This window comes from Sinocyclocheilus grahami, unplaced genomic scaffold, assembly GCF_001515645.1.
Source record: "Sinocyclocheilus grahami isolate Dianchi unplaced genomic scaffold, SAMN03320097.WGS_v1.1 scaffold95.1, whole genome shotgun sequence".
NCBI lineage: Eukaryota > Metazoa > Chordata > Actinopteri > Cypriniformes > Cyprinidae > Sinocyclocheilus > Sinocyclocheilus grahami.
In genome coordinates, this window is record NW_015505274.1 from 2,361,833 (window position 1) to 2,377,271 (window position 15,439).

The window sequence follows — 15,439 nt, forward strand, 5'->3', positions numbered from 1 at the left end:
TGTTACATCAAATCCACCGTTTCAAGAATTGCACACAAAACTGCCATTTTGTGGAGCTCCATACATCACATGTGGACAAAAATATATTTATCATGGCCACAAACTGAGAATTTTTTCCCTCATTTTAGGTAAATCGCAGCCATGTATTAAGAATTTGTTCCCATAATGACCCATTTCTTTTTTAGTAAAACATGGCAATGTTGAACTAATTTGTTCCCTTGTTTTGATTTAATTAAAATGAGTGAAACTTCTACAACGTGGCCCCAATTTACCAATATGAGGGAACGAATTCTTAATTCACGCCCATTATATTTTTTTTACCTGCATACCATGTGCAGGGCTCCGTACTGTAACAATATTAATACCTCTGCTAACATGCCATTCTTAACGGACTCTAATGTTACATATTTACCGTTTTGTTTGTTATTTTACTGAAAATGTATAACTATTCCAGTAAATTAGTTGTCTCTACTTCTTAGCCTAATAAACATCTCAACCTTCATTTTAAACTGCAGTTTAAAGGGGTCATATGATGCAAGGGAACGAATTCTTAATTCACGCCCATTATATTTTTTTTACCTGCATACCATGTGCAGGGCTCCGTACTGTAACAATATTAATACCTCTGCTAACATGCCATTCTTAACGGACTCTAATGTTACATATTTACCGTTTTGTTTGTTATTTTACTGAAAATGTATAACTATTCCAGTAAATTAGTTGTCTCTACTTCTTAGCCTAATAAACATCTCAACCTTCATTTTAAACTGCAGTTTAAAGGGGTCATATGATGCGATTTCAAGTTTTCCTTTCTCTTTGGAGTGTTACAAGCTGATTGTGCATAGATAAGATCCCTAAAGTTGCAAAGACTAAATATCTGATATTCTTTATCAAAGTTAAGACTCTGCCACGCCCCCCTAAAATGGCTCGTTCTAACACGCCCCCACATATCTACCTCACTATGTGGAAATATTAGCATAATGAGCACGCAAAGAAAGGCGGCGTGGTTTCAGTAACCGCAGTTAGTGTTGAAGCAGCCATGTCAGGGAGACGATGTGTTTCTAGGCGAAAGCAAAAGCACTTTATTTGGCCTTCCGAAAGTAGATGCATTTAGGAATCTTTAAGATTACTTACAACAGAACAGCAATGCATTTTATGGACGACCGTTTCGTGAACCTAGGAGAGGAGGTAATTCTGACTTTGCTATGACAATCTAGCGCTTTTGAATTAGCTACTGTTTTGTTATTAGTTTAAGTATTTGCTATTGACTGTTCAAATGCAGAGTTTTGCGCATGAGGAGGTGCGTGTCTGGAGACGTGGGGAGCAGAGAGAGATGCAGAGGAGTGGAGCAAGTCTCCAGGACTAGCAGCTTACTGTAAAAATAAATAAAAGAAATACAAGTGTAATGGAAAGGTTTGTAAAAATGCAAATGTTTTTGAACAAAAACGCAGCACATTCTATCATTCTAAATGAAGTATTAAAAAATCCTGAACAATAAATAAACAACCTGATTTTGAAGTTGTAATCACGATCCAGTCCACCAATATCCCATAAAAAGATCTTATTTTCATATGTCCCAGCTGTAAACAGAAATAAAGTGATTTTTAGTTACATCTATATAGCTCAACTAAAGTCTCATTGTGTTCACTGATTGCTTAACTCACTGAAGAGAAAGCTAGCGTTGCGTGGACTGAAGCGCATAATGGAAATGGCACGTCGACTGGCACGAAACTCTCCAAATGCCAGGTTGACTCGGGGATGGATAAGCTTCACCAGACCCCTCTTACCCCCAGCTGCCAGGATATTGCAGGGACGGGCAGAGCCACCTGTCCTGGACATCAGCACCGTGGACCATGCTAATGAGAAGAACTCCTGCAAGACAACAGTGGATGCAACATTACATTTACAGCCACTGGATGCCAGTCAAATGCAGCCCATTTGCTTTTAACAGAACAGGCTACTGGATTCTTCAGCATCAGTAGCTATGTTCATAATGGAACACATACTGAATGGAATCTCTCTACATACAGTACATAATACACATTGTCTTTTTCAATAGTATTCGGAAAAGTAGGCACTATGCAATCATTTTAGCTGTTGTGGTGCTATCCAGTTCATCTTAGAAAAATCATGTTTAAAAAAAAAAAAGAATTTAATATTACTTCCAGTAATATTAAATCGACCAATAATCAGTTTTACCTACATTTTTAACGACAAATATATATATTTTTTTATCTGATAGTTCTGTTACATCAAATCCACCGTTTCAAGAATTGCACACAAAACTGCCATTTTGTGGAGCTCCATACATCACATGTGGACAAAAATATATTTATCATGGCCACAAACTGAGAATTTTTTCCCTCATTTTAGGTAAATCGCAGCCATGTATTAAGAATTTGTTCCCATAATGACCCATTTCTTTTTTAGTAAAACATGGCAATGTTGAACTAATTTGTTCCCTTGTTTTGATTTAATTAAAATGAGTGAAACTTCTACAACGTGGCCCCAATTTACCAATATGAGGGAACGAATTCTTAATTCACGCCCATTATATTTTTTTTACCTGCATACCATGTGCAGGGCTCCGTACTGTAACAATATTAATACCTCTGCTAACATGCCATTCTTAACGGACTCTAATGTTACATATTTACCGTTTTGTTTGTTATTTTACTGAAAATGTATAACTATTCCAGTAAATTAGTTGTCTCTACTTCTTAGCCTAATAAACATCTCAACCTTCATTTTAAACTGCAGTTTAAAGGGGTCATATGATGCAATTTCAAGTTTTCCTTTCTCTTTGGAGTGTTACAAGCTGATTGTGCATAGATAAGATCCCTAAAGTTGCAAAGACTAAATATCTGATATTCTTTATCAAAGTTAAGACTCTGCCACGCCCCCCTAAAATGGCTCGTTCTAACACGCCCCCACATATCTACCTCACTATGTGGAAATATTAGCATAATGAGCACGCAAAGAAAGAAGGCGTGGTTTCAGTAACCGCAGTTAGTGTTGAAGCAGCCATGTCAGGGAGACGATGTGTTTCTAGGCGAAAGCAAAAGCACTTTATTTGGCCTTCCGAAAGTAGATGCATTTAGGAATCTTTAAGATTACTTACAACAGAACAGCAATGCATTTTATGGACGACCGTTTCGTGAACCTAGGAGAGGAGGTAATTCTGACTTTGCTATGACAATCTGGCGCTTCTGAATCAGCTACTGTTTTGTTATTGGTTTAAGTATTTGCTATTGACTGTTCAATTGCGGAGTTTTGTGCATCGTGTGTGTACATGTGTACTATTTCTAAGCAGTCCAGCTGCAATTGCTTTGGCAATACAAATGTATCATTTTTGTCATGCCAATAAAGCACTCTTAAATTGAAAATTGAGAGAGAGAGAGAGAGAGAGAGAGAGACACAGACAGGCGCACATCACAGCGGAGTCAGCTTCTGAATCAGCTACTGTTTTGTTATTGGTTTAAGTATTTGCTATTGACTGTTCAATTGCGGAGTTTTGTGCATCGTGTGTGTACATGTGTACTATTTCTAAGCAGTCCAGCTGCAATTGCTTTGGCAATACAAATGTATCATTTTTGTCACGCCAATAAAGCACTCTTAAATTGAAAATTGAATTGAGAGAGCGAGCGCGAGAGAGAGGGAGAGCGAGAGACAGGGTCACATCACAGTGGAGTCAGCTGTCTTAACCGTGGCTTGTGTACTGCACACATACCAGCTTCATCACTGTGTGTCACGCGACTCTGTTCCCCTTTCGGGCTCGGTCTTTACATTTATTTTGAAAGATGAAGCTCACGATTATGGTAAGGGGCTTTACATTTCCGACGAGTGCTTGCGGTGTACGGCCAAAATAATGTGTTTTTTTAACATTAAAGCATGTCAACATATTCAGTTACACCAAATAATGATCTTTAAAAAAAGCATCATATGACCCCTTTAAAACAAATGATTACATTTATGCAAAGTTGATTTACTTGTTATTCATTTCTCCATTTGAAAATAGTAGACTGTCTTTTTTTGCCTGCTGTTTTATTGTTGGTGTAACTGTAAAAAAATATTTTTTATTGTGATAGAAAAAGGAAATTTTACAAAAACATGGAAGTAAATTTTTTTTCTGCATGTTGGTTATCAGACACAAACATACAAATAATCATTATTGATACCATAAATGAAAAAAAATAATCAGTATTGGTTATGTTCATTACAAAAGGACTGTCAAGTTGAGCACATTGCATTGTGGGAAAAAGTATTGCCAATTTTTGGCAAATGTTGGGTCATCTAGGTATTCAATCCATATGGGATATTTGCATTCTGTGCATGCACAGGTACATGTACACCGCAGAAATAGAAGAACTCAAGTATGATTTTCGGAATAACCAGTGTATTGCATGTATCATTGATGTGATACAGAAAACAGATTGGTATACATAACTAAGCCACCTGGTGGTCAGAGACGGTATTGTACAGAACTTCTCAGCACTCACCTCACCAGGAACCTTGTATTTCTTCAGCACGTGTCCTGACTCGCACTCAATCACACACAAAGTTTCCCCTCCACATGTGGCAACTGTCCGAGACCCACCACTGATACCTAACAGATTAAAAACAGTGCCAGTCGTAGAAGATCAAAAACACATTCAAGCATGCATCTCGATTTAAATTTGAAATGAATCACTTGATAGTGCTCACCACCACCACTGCATTCCTGTGGGGGCTCAAAGGCACAGGCCCAAAGCTGAGTGCTGAAGTCGTCAGGACTGTCCTGTCGACTGTGACACTGCAAGACATGCAACGGCTGCAGACTCACCGGCTCCTGTAACCACGAGGGAGAGAGAGGCGCACATTAACGATGCGCTAATGACTGTACAACGAGCAATCAACAGAAAACTGAATGCAAGTATAAAAGCAACAACAGGAATCCACAACTTAAGAGTGATTTGGTGACCATTCACATGCAAATATAATAGTCTGGCACAATAAGGAAATTTTTTTTTAAGACACAAACTTTAACGCCCATTAACGATGCGCTAATGACTGTACAACGAGCAATCAACAGAAAACTGAATGCAAGTATAAAAGCAACAACAGGAATCCACAACTTAAGAGTGATTCGGTGACCATTCACATGCAAATATAATAGTCTGGCACAATAAGGAAATTTTTTTTTAAGACACAAACTTTAGTCAGAATGTTCATTAAAGGTCAAAGTTTCAGGCCAAAAAAAAAAAAATAGGCATGTCCAAACCTTTTTTTTTATTTATTTTTTTATTACTGAAACAATAAAAGATGATTAAACTATATAATAAGGTTCCTTATCTTGACTTTTTTAATTTCATGCCTCCAAAAAAAATATCCGAATATGAATTCAGTACGTTTTTAGTTTCTTGTCATAGATGTTTATTCAAGTCACTGTATGCATTGTCAATATATACAGAAAAAAAATGCCTTTGACTCACCTGAGGAACTTTGAGTTTGGCACTGGCAGTTTTCCGAGGCGTGTTGTTTTCGGTTTTGGCAGTTTTCGGTTTGCTCTGTTGAGCCGTGGTCTGATCTTTAGCTGTTTTCCTCGGGCTCTCACCTTTAGCCGGTCTTGATGTGGGCGTAGAGATGACTGGCTTTGCTGCCTTTCTGGGGCTTTCAGTTTTGCTAGCACCTTTCTGAGAAATATTTTCCAGGCGGCTTGAATTCCTTGGACTACCCTCTGGGGTGCCTACATTGGTCATTCTGGCGTGCTTTCTGGGGCTGGACATTATAGGGTCAGTTTTCAGTGGAGTGCTCGTCACTCGTGTGGATTTTCGTGGACTAGCCTCAACTGGAGCTGCACTCGCCAGGCGACTTGACTTTCGTGGACTGGCCTCTGCGGCCACCTCGGAGTTGTTTCTGGTTCTTTTCTGAGGACTTGTGACACTGTTACCACCAAGATCACGAGGTCTTCTCTCTGCAGGAGTCTGTGTGGTGTAAAAAAAAATTGATAGTGTTACAAATGTTTTCAAAAGGTTCCCTCGATACAGCCTTAAGTTGGGATGGGAGAAAGCATTTTAGCCGTATGAAGCCTACTTTATCATATCTGGCATGCAAATTTCTAAACTTTGCTTAAAAACCTGTTACAAGCCTGATGTATCATATGACACTCAACAAAATTATGCAGATGGCTTTACCTCATTTTCCTTTGTTGGAGTCGTATATGTGATTTTGCCTCCATCACTGCATGTCAGCGACTTCAAATATTCCTTTGCAATCATTTCAACCTAAAAATAATAAAAAAGCATAAACGGAATGAGGTGAAATGCAACCAAATTTAAGTACATCTTTTTCATACGTCTTTCCTGGACATGTGCTGGCCAGGATTTCTAAACTGCCTAAAATGTCAGGGTTTTGACTTTGTTTTCAAACTTGCTGTAGAAGTTCAGTAGTAGTTTGACCAAAAGTGTGCTGGCATTGTACATAAGAGACCAATCGTGGCGTCCAAGATGGGATCTACAGAACACTCAAAAGGAATGCAAACACACATATACATATATATAGTATGAGAATTGTAGAGAGCATGTCAATAGGAAAATAAAGCTAAAACCCATTAGGCGATTTAGAAACTGGGCCAGGACATGTCTGGGAAAAAGAGGACATATGACCATCCGAGTGAAGTCTCTATGAATTCAAAATCTATGTCAGGACCATTAAACACAATATTCACACTAGAGTACCCACCCTCCACTTTGTGTATTCACTCAAGGAATTTGGACCATATTTGATTTGGGTGCAGGCAGCATGAACAAATCGCTTCTCTACAGCAGCCAGACTTTGTGCTGTAATGGGATCGGGGAGACTGAAGCTTCGTTCCCACACACCAATCACCTAAAAGTTACCAAAAAAAGCACATTTAAGACGTCGCACAGACAAACTGTTTTCGCTGTGGTCAATGGTTGAAAGTGACAAGTGGAAGAGTCAGTTCTCACCCTCTTCCTGAGGATCTCGGTGCTGCCATGGCGAATATGATGGGCCGTAGAGCTGATATCCTTCCCATTGAACATCCTCAGTTTAGGTAACAGGAAGATCACTTTGTGTTCATCATTGACCTAAAAAACAAACAAAACATAACACAATTCATAGACACAATAAAACCCACAGTGTCTAAAATGGCACTAAAGATGCTATTGATTAAAAAAAATAAAAATTTTAACGTAAGGATTGAATTTCAGAGCATGATTCTCACTGTGAGGTAGAGGTTGTCCTCTAGTCGAAGTTCCTCTACGTTTCTCTGGGCTTCCAGTGACACTACATCCTCCATTTCATTGTTTGAGCAGTTAAGGATCTTCAGGGAGGGCAGACAGAGGCCTTTGGGAATCTCCTGCAACATGTTCCCAGACAAATCCAACTGCTCCAGACTACACAGTTTAGATAGCAGAGGCACAGGCAGATCCTCGCCCTTCAGACCCATACGTGAGAGACTGTGCAGAACAGAGATTACATGAGTACACCAGAGCAATATTTTTTAAACAATTCCGTTTTTAACATAAGGGCATTACAATAGTCTTTTCTATTCTTTAAAACCATAACACACCGCTGTGTGCCTAGGAAAGACAAAAATGACTTTCTTACTTGAGGATCTTGATCTGTTCCAATTTGTTTGTCTTTGGGGAGCTCTTCTCCAGTAGTATCTTCTCGGTTATCTTCTCCATGGCTGCACAGTGAAAATGTGAGTACTGTGTCTAATCAGACCTTATAAAGGTGGGCTGTATTGATAACAGGTTTCAGACACGTAGTAAAACTCTTGCTATTGGATGTTTAGGTGTCAGAACCACAATGTATCTGGTATTGTTATGTAATGATACAGGACAAGTGGCCTATTCACGCCCTATAGCGGCTCTGAACACAGGAGATCGCCGTGAAACTTTTGTAGAGACTAGAGAGAAACATAATTTGCATCTTGTTAATACTGGAAAGGGCTAAGTAAGCAAAGAAACTGCGTGGTGGTTATAATCCCGAAACCAATTATTATAACTTATTAAAAACTAAAAAAGTATAAGTAAATTAGTAAAATGACGCTAAAAGCAATTTTGAAAGCACAACGACGAAGATATTTAAATGTTGCGCGTATTTTCTTTATAACGTAACGTATTTATTAAGTGCTTACAACAACTGACTGCTAAATTCGTAACTGCATGTTATAGCATGTTCATTGTGCGGCTGCACTTAGGTTTATTAAATGAAAGTTTTACAGACAAATGTATTGGGTTTAAATCGATTTACACAGCTTACCTCTAATATACATGCGGAGCAAGAGATCTTTAAATATATAGTACTCGCTGTCACGTGGATTAGAACTACAGAACGTTTTCCCGGGAAAATACAAATGAACTTTGACCGTCTTTGACGTAAAGGTTGGTTTTGGCGTCACCATTCCGCCATATTGAGTGTGGTACTGTAGTCAGAAAATTTGAAGATGCAGTTAACATAGATCAGGGTTCCTCAAATCTTGCCCTGGAGGGCCAATGCGCTGCAGAGTTTAGCTCCAACCCTGATCAAACTCACCTACCTGTGATTTTCTAATGATCCTGAAGACATTGATTAGCATGCTCAGGTGTGTTTGATTAGGGTTAGAGCTAAACTCTGCAGGAAAGTGGATCCTGTGGGCCAGATTTGAGGATTGCTGCCATAGATATTTATATTCATATCTATGGCAGTTACTGGGGGGGGGCGGCAAATTTCCAAGGGGCCCCAATAAGTCTTAAGTTATTTAATGTAATTATATTAATATAATCTAAATTAAAAAGCTTAAAATTTAAGATGTGCCACATTAAAATGACATAATATTTTGAGTTTTTATTACGGTAGAAGAAGCAGAGGTACATATCAGCTTAGATATGAGGGCCTTTTAATACAGGAGCCAAAAGGGTTGAGAACCACTAAAACCAAATCAAAAATATTTTAAAACGTTATACATTTCATTTTTAGTTTTAATGTAAAAGGCTCACAAATAATGGCATCTATGCTGAATCATCAGACCTCTTGGATTAAATTATGAAGGGCATGGTTTCATAATCATGTTTTCTACCAACCCCCTAAAATAGTTTTTTTTTATATATATTTAGAGCAATTTCTGTCTGCTCTAAATATATAAGGGAATCATTAAATCATGGATGTATATTTCAAGAAAAAAAAACTCGTTTGATATTATTGCAGCTCATATAATATCCTTTATTCATTCACACAAAATAACAACACAAAATAAAATAATATTAATTTATTAAGAGTTAAAAATAATCAGTTTACTGTACGTTACATTTGTAAAGAAAACTGTACATACATTCACATATCAAAGCAAAGGCAGCTTATAGTGCTATATCTAGCAACTCTGAGCCCAGTTTCTCCTGCTCTCCTCCCTTTAGAAACTCCTCAGACAGCTGAAGGAGCTGCACGCTCTGCGCCTGTGAATGTCTTTCCTGTGGATGGCATGTTTCCACCGGTGACGTGCCTCTCCATAGAGTACAATCAGTGATCTGCGTGGTGAATGCACGGCTACTCTCACCTCCCCATCGTCCATGTCTCCCCAGCCTCGATCTAAACTCATCGTGAGGACAGTGTCTGAGAGCAGGTTAATGGTGACCAAGTGCTCTCCCCACAGCCAACTATCATCTAAGTGAGGGTCAATGGCAGAGCCTCTGAGGGGATCATAGTCTAGGTTGCACTGCTCTACTGGATTGAAGAAGGTGCCTTTGACATCCTGTCCACCAGGTGACGGCTCATAGCAGGCAGGCCAGTGAAGTTTCCCACACAAACACAACGTTTCTTGAAGCCCAAAGTCCTGTGGATATATATATATATATATATATATATATATATATATATAGTTATTTGGATGCCATTACAATAGTACTGATTTACAGGTTTTATAACCTCACATTAACTGAGAAACTAAGAATAATTCTGATGAAGTAACAATTAACTTTTAGATTTTTATCGTATGGCAAAAACAAGCTTCCATAGGTAGAAGACATTGTGAATAAGGTTTTCTTTTTTCAGTTTCTTTTAAATCACCTTTTAGGATTTTTGCAGTTTAGTTAAGAAATTTCACTGACTGCCATAACTACTTAAAGATCATGCTGCTGAAGAATAAAAGGTTAAAGGAATGTATTTATTTAGTAGTTCATTCTCTCAGTTTTTTTCTTAATTCACCTGTTTTCGACGGCCTGATTGAGAATCTCTCCAAACATCTTGATCCATTCTGGCGATCAGTTCCCTCTCTTCATCTTCTGAAACAAAATTCTCCCACAAAAATATTCCAGGAAACGTAAAGGACTGTTGAGTGCCACTTTCCTCCTCTCCGACTGCTGCCTTTGACACCGGATCATAGGTGAAATCATAATGTGTCTGCAACAGAATATATCATTTTTTTAATACACTACTGGAGGTTAGTATTTTTATTTTTTTTTGGTAAGAAATCAACATTTCTGCAAGGATGCATTAAATTGATCAAAAGTGACAGTAAAGACATTTATTTGAAGAAATCCTTAAAAAATTGATCAATGTTTTCACAAAAATATTAAGCAGCACAACTGTTTTTAACATAATAATGTTTCTTCAGCAACAAATCAGCACATTATGATTTCTGAAGGATCATGTGATACTGAAGACTGGAGTAATGATGCTGAAAATATAGTTTTGTCATCACAAGTGAAATAAATTAGAAAAATAATTGTAATAACATTTCACAACTTTACTGTTTTACTGTATTTCTGATCAAATAAATGCAGCCTTTGTGAGCGTAAGATAATGATTTCACAAACAATATTTGTTTACTGACAACAGATTTTTGAACGGTAGTGTGTTTAGCGTAGTAGCACAATATTCAGTCTGGGCAGAAAAAAAGGTTTGATTTAATTTAATGGAGGACTCTGTTCAACTGCTATACTGATGGCGACAGTAGTCAGCTCGTTTAAACGCCAAATCCGCGTCAAGACGAGCGCTTTTCGTAGTGTTGTTGACTCCCCAGCTCATTCTGCTGAAGTAAATGTTGTTTAGGCTCCAACCCCTCGCACCTCAGACATGATCTTACTCCTTTACAACCACAGTTAATACTCTACATCTGTCCAGTAGCGCTCAAGTTGCTCAAGTTACATTTGTTTAGCACATTTGCGTCCCCTTTGAAACAACCGAAGGTCCCAAATCGAAAACCACGAGCTTCACAAACCCATGAAAACAATACAGCCACAATGTTAAGATTCAAATAAATGCAAGTTAATGCATTTCATTACAAAAGCCCATTTATTAATAACAAAAAAATAAACTACATCACAACTGAGTGGGACACTGAAGAGGAAATTATTTCCTTTTACATACATTTGGTGTGCGATGAAATACTCTTGAAGAATATTGAAGATTTGATCATTTCATCATACCAACATGCTTTGTTAGAAAATCAAAATTGGAGGAGGAACTCCACAGATCTTAAGCTCAGTGTTGTTAGAGGCTGTTCAAAATCTCTTTTACTATTTATTATGAGAGCTTGTCAACTGACCTCATAATATTTAATGAAAATAAATAAATGGGAGTATTGTAGCCCATCACAGAAACCCAGTTTAAGAGTGACTATTGTGCAGTCCATTGTGAATTAGCCTAGTTGTCATCCAATGGAGTTTGATGGTCTTCATTCTATGCCCTCTTGTTTGTCTTTGATGGCAACCTAAAATGAAAAAAGCAACATCAGTTTCTGGAATATAAAATACAGTCTCCTCAACACAATAGTTCTCATTCACTAATAATTGTGTGGATCATTTGTACTTATATTCACAGGGGACTTCTTATGGAAATTCAAATGCCTAATTCACATGTGCCCATGCACATTAATTTGTTCAGAATGCACACCTCTCATCAGCCAGCTGCAGCTACATACACATATTTCCATTTTTATGCAGAGAAATTTTGCAGCTCGAGCTAAAATGCAGGTTTTCTTAATCTTTTACTGTATATATATATATATATATATATATATATATATATATTAAAAAACATCTACAATTAAAATGTCTTTTTTAACACTATTATAAGGCCACCCAGGGTATGTGATTCAGGGTTAATCAAAACTAAAACCATAAAAAATAAATAAATAAATTGTTGCTTGAAATAACGTAACCATTAACAATCATAGCAAATATTATAACAGTATTATAACAGGTTCTTCCTCTGCTATTCACCGTCACTTTGCAAAATACTCTATTCGTGAGTGCCACCAAGTCGTAGTTTTATGTAACAGCAGCAGCTCTGGGCATATGAACAAAAGCACTAATATTATCAGCTGGCCAGTTTTCTTCTCAGTGCAATGGAAAAGAGATTTTGAAAAATACGTCAATATGTCGTATTGATGACATGCAAATGTTTATGCCAGTCTGAAAAGACACGTTAACAATACTTTGTTCAAGATAAAATTATCGCACCGAATACAACAGGCCCTTACACACTGAAGTTCCCAACTTAGATAGTTATAGGTTGTTCAAATCCCTTACTGTACGTATAAGCTATAATAATAGTGATGCTTGCCGCAGCAAATATCACTAATAAATCAAATCCCGTCATCCCTCGCTGAACTGAAAGAGACTATGTATATGACACACACCCTGAATCGCTCTTCCAACAGGGACAGTTCACTGATCAGATCAGTGATGGCATTCGTGAAGGCTTCCTGGGGACTGTAGTCTGGTGTCGTCTGAACACGGATCACTATCTTGTGCTCCAGAGGATGAGGAACCTTATATCCAGCAAACAGCACCTGAGGGTCCTTCAGCAGTTGTCTTATGGAAACATGTCATAGGTTGAATACAAAAACCAACACATTTGGCCATCAGATGCTTGTGCACTTACGACCGGATGATGTTCCCCAGTGTGTGATCCTCTTTATTCAGTGTGAACAGACATGCATTTGGCACCTTGGTGTCTTTAACTATTGTGATTCTGTAAAAAAAAAAGAAAAAAAGCTGAACAGGAATATTATGCTATTACTTCCCTTTACAAACTGTACTGTTATGGTACGGTGATGGAGATAATATGGTACTTTGAGATATATATATATATATATATATATATATATACATACACACACTATAGTTATTCACATGATACAAAAAATGTCATGGTACCATCTCCAAAACCGTTTGTTAATGTATGTATGTACGTTTGTGTGTGTGTGTGTGTGTGTGTGTGTGTGTGTGTATATAGAGAGAATATATATATATATTATATAATAAAATTTTTCGACTCTAGTGTATAGCTTGTAAAATAAAAAGCTCTGTGAGGTATCCATTAAGTACAACAGACCAGGTAAATACTTACTACCGTTAATTGTCGTTAGCCAACAAGCTAAGCACTTCTAACTCCCGAATTCCACCTGACTGAATTGGTTTCATTACAGGTTTTAGTTAGTTCAGTTAGTATCACTTACTATTAAAGATTGCGTTGTATTGCACTTACTTCTTTTCTCCCTCAAATAGCAAAAAGGACTCGAATGCCGGTGGCGCGTTCATCCTGTTTGAAAACCAGTAGCGATGCTGCTAATGGACGCACATTGCACTGCGCATGCGCATTACACGGCGTGCGTGAGCCGTGAGTGGAGTCCGCTGGAGGGCAACGAAGAGCCGTAGATCAAAAAAGAATGCTTTCTCTAAACATACCCTATATTTTATAGTTTTCAACACAGAGACAAAGATGTCAGCCTTTACTTTTCTTAATTATTGGAGAAAGATTCTTTATTTCTAAGTAGAAATGGTTGGAAAATAAACCAAATTTTGACTTTTTTTCTGATCAAATTACAGTGTTATTATCAGACAAATTGACAGTAATGTTTTAAACGTCCTAAAGATACTTAAAAAAAAATTCTTTCTACGTTCTACACTCTTTAAAGGTTCTTTACACGTTGTAACACAACCATATCGTCCTGAAGAACCCGATTATGCTGAAATTATTCTTTGTGACTACACAGACCATCAACACGCTCTCAACAGGTAAATAATTTAATTCGTAATATGTCTATAATTTAACTTTAACTTTTGAATTGTAACTGGTATCCTATCAGTCATGGGTCTCTCTCTCTCTCTCTCTCTCTCTCACACACACACACACACACACACACAGGTTTGTTTTTGTGAAAAGTGGGGACATCCCATAGGCGTAATGGTTTTTATACTGTACAGACCGTATATTCTATTGCCCTACACCAACCCTACCCCTAAACCTACCCCTCACAGGAGACTTTGTGCTATTTCAGATTTTCAATACACTCCATTCTGTGTGATTTATAAGCATTTTGAAAAGTGGGGACATGGGGTAATGTCCTGAAAAGTCCCCTTCTCCTTGTAATACCTATGTCATACCCTTGTCATTATACAAATGTATGTCCTCATTTGTCACAAAAACGTGCGCGCACACACACACACACACACACACACACACACACACACAGTTGCACCGTTTAGGTGCTTTATTGGCATGACAGATATTTGTACATTCCTATTGCCAAAGCAGTGCAGCATTGCTGCATACAAAACTGTGCAAGAATGGAGTAGTGCAAAATAATATGAAGAAAAGAACAAAAACAGTAATTGAGGTATGAAAATATTACAGGTTCACAAGTAGAAGTAAATAAGAGTAATACAATAAACAATAATACAGTAAAATACAAAAGAGCGTTGATAGAGTGTGCAGGAGACAGACTGGAGCTGGATCACTCCCTGTCCCTCATGTTGTGACAGGCGCATAATACTATTATGGGAATACTATTTAGAGATTTTTACAGTTGGTTTTATACCTTTAGATCAAATGGTGTTGTCGTTTAATGGATCAGGAAATCGTGTTCCAACTTGTCCTCATGACCTATTGACTGAACTCGTGAAGTGTTTTTAGTCCCTGTCTTTTGAGTAAAAAAAAGTAAAAGAGTTTTTTTACTCACATTATTCACACCTTTTGCAATTTGGTGAGTAAAATATAAACTGTGATTTGGCCATTCGGAAAGTGTCCTTTGAGGAAATTATATAACAGACTTTTTTTTGTCATTAAAGCACAATAGTCCTCAATTAAAACTGTTCTTAGAGGTTATTAGTCATTCTTCATAGTAATCAGTCAAAAGTAGCAATGCAAGCAGTATCTAGTTACAGTGTCTGGTCTGGGAAAGACTGAGGCAGTGAGATATTTGCTACAGAATTTAGAAGACAAACAGTCCAGACATCAATCAAAAAAGCAAAAGAAGTGGGCGTGTGTTTATGTATGAGAGAATGTCAAATGTGGGTGAAAAAGCCGTGAAGGAGTCAAGCAGACCATGAGTCTTTCACAAATTTCTTCACTTCTTCCACATTTGATGGGAATTCAAAAATGTCTCAGAGCCAGATGTTTACGTTTTTATCATTTTATGTTGTAACGCACCTTTTGAAAAATGTCTCTA

At 37.6% G+C, this 15,439-nt stretch overlaps 3 protein-coding genes across 3 annotated transcripts in view; all 3 read right to left on the bottom strand.

The window, feature by feature from the left end:
• Positions 1-8,432, bottom strand: part of LOC107587741 (leucine-rich repeat and WD repeat-containing protein 1-like) — a 16,205-nt gene extending 7,773 nt beyond the window's left edge. Inside the window, exons 1-11 of the mRNA XM_016275628.1 lie at positions 8,272-8,432; positions 7,612-7,693; positions 7,226-7,460; positions 6,969-7,088; positions 6,721-6,867; positions 6,174-6,263; positions 5,472-5,963; positions 4,705-4,828; positions 4,500-4,606; positions 1,665-1,872; positions 1,508-1,580 (exon numbers count right to left, since the gene is read on the bottom strand). Of these exons, the coding sequence (XP_016131114.1) occupies positions 1,508-1,580; positions 1,665-1,872; positions 4,500-4,606; positions 4,705-4,828; positions 5,472-5,963; positions 6,174-6,263; positions 6,721-6,867; positions 6,969-7,088; positions 7,226-7,460; positions 7,612-7,693; positions 8,272-8,413 (1,820 nt within the window). The 5' untranslated portion in view covers positions 8,414-8,432. The remainder of the gene's footprint in view (positions 1-1,507; positions 1,581-1,664; positions 1,873-4,499; positions 4,607-4,704; positions 4,829-5,471; positions 5,964-6,173; positions 6,264-6,720; positions 6,868-6,968; positions 7,089-7,225; positions 7,461-7,611; positions 7,694-8,271) is intronic.
• A 922-nt stretch (positions 8,433-9,354) lies between these two features.
• On the bottom strand, positions 9,355-10,291 carry alkbh4 (alkB homolog 4, lysine demthylase). The gene is made up of 2 exons (XM_016275564.1): positions 10,189-10,291; positions 9,355-9,782 (listed from the first exon to the last, which is right to left on the bottom strand). The coding sequence occupies exons 1-2, from the start codon at positions 10,224-10,226 to the stop codon at positions 9,398-9,400; spliced, it is 423 nt and encodes a 140-aa protein (XP_016131050.1). The 5' UTR covers positions 10,227-10,291; the 3' UTR covers positions 9,355-9,397.
• Positions 10,292-11,249: 958 nt separating this feature from the next.
• On the bottom strand, positions 11,250-13,629 carry polr2j (RNA polymerase II subunit J). The gene is made up of 4 exons (XM_016275565.1): positions 13,477-13,629; positions 12,871-12,960; positions 12,626-12,800; positions 11,250-11,695 (listed from the first exon to the last, which is right to left on the bottom strand). Exons 1-4 carry the CDS (start codon positions 13,527-13,529, stop codon positions 11,660-11,662), a joined length of 354 nt encoding a protein of 117 aa, XP_016131051.1. The 5' UTR covers positions 13,530-13,629; the 3' UTR covers positions 11,250-11,659.
• Positions 13,630-15,439: the final 1,810 nt, after the last annotated feature.

What these genes read in the sequence shown, in the direction of transcription:
- alkbh4 (XM_016275564.1), bottom strand. Translation starts at nt 10,226, where the DNA reads ATGTTTGGAGAGATTCTCAATCAGGCCGTCGAAAACAG. An exon ending in AATCAGGCCGTCGAAAACAG is followed by an intron (nt 9,783 to 10,188) that starts GTGAATTAAGAA and finishes GTGTTTGTGTGG; the next exon opens with GAAACTTCACTGGCCTGCCT.
- polr2j (XM_016275565.1), bottom strand. Translation starts at nt 13,529, where the DNA reads ATGAACGCGCCACCGGCATTCGAGTCCTTTTTGCTATTTGAGGGAGAA. An exon ending in CTATTTGAGGGAGAAAAGAA is followed by an intron (nt 12,961 to 13,476) that starts GTAAGTGCAATA and finishes TTTTTTTTACAG; the next exon opens with AATCACAATAGTTAAAGACA. An exon ending in TGTTGGAAGAGCGATTCAGG is followed by an intron (nt 11,696 to 12,625) that starts GTGTGTGTCATA and finishes TTTTCATTTTAG; the next exon opens with GTTGCCATCAAAGACAAACA.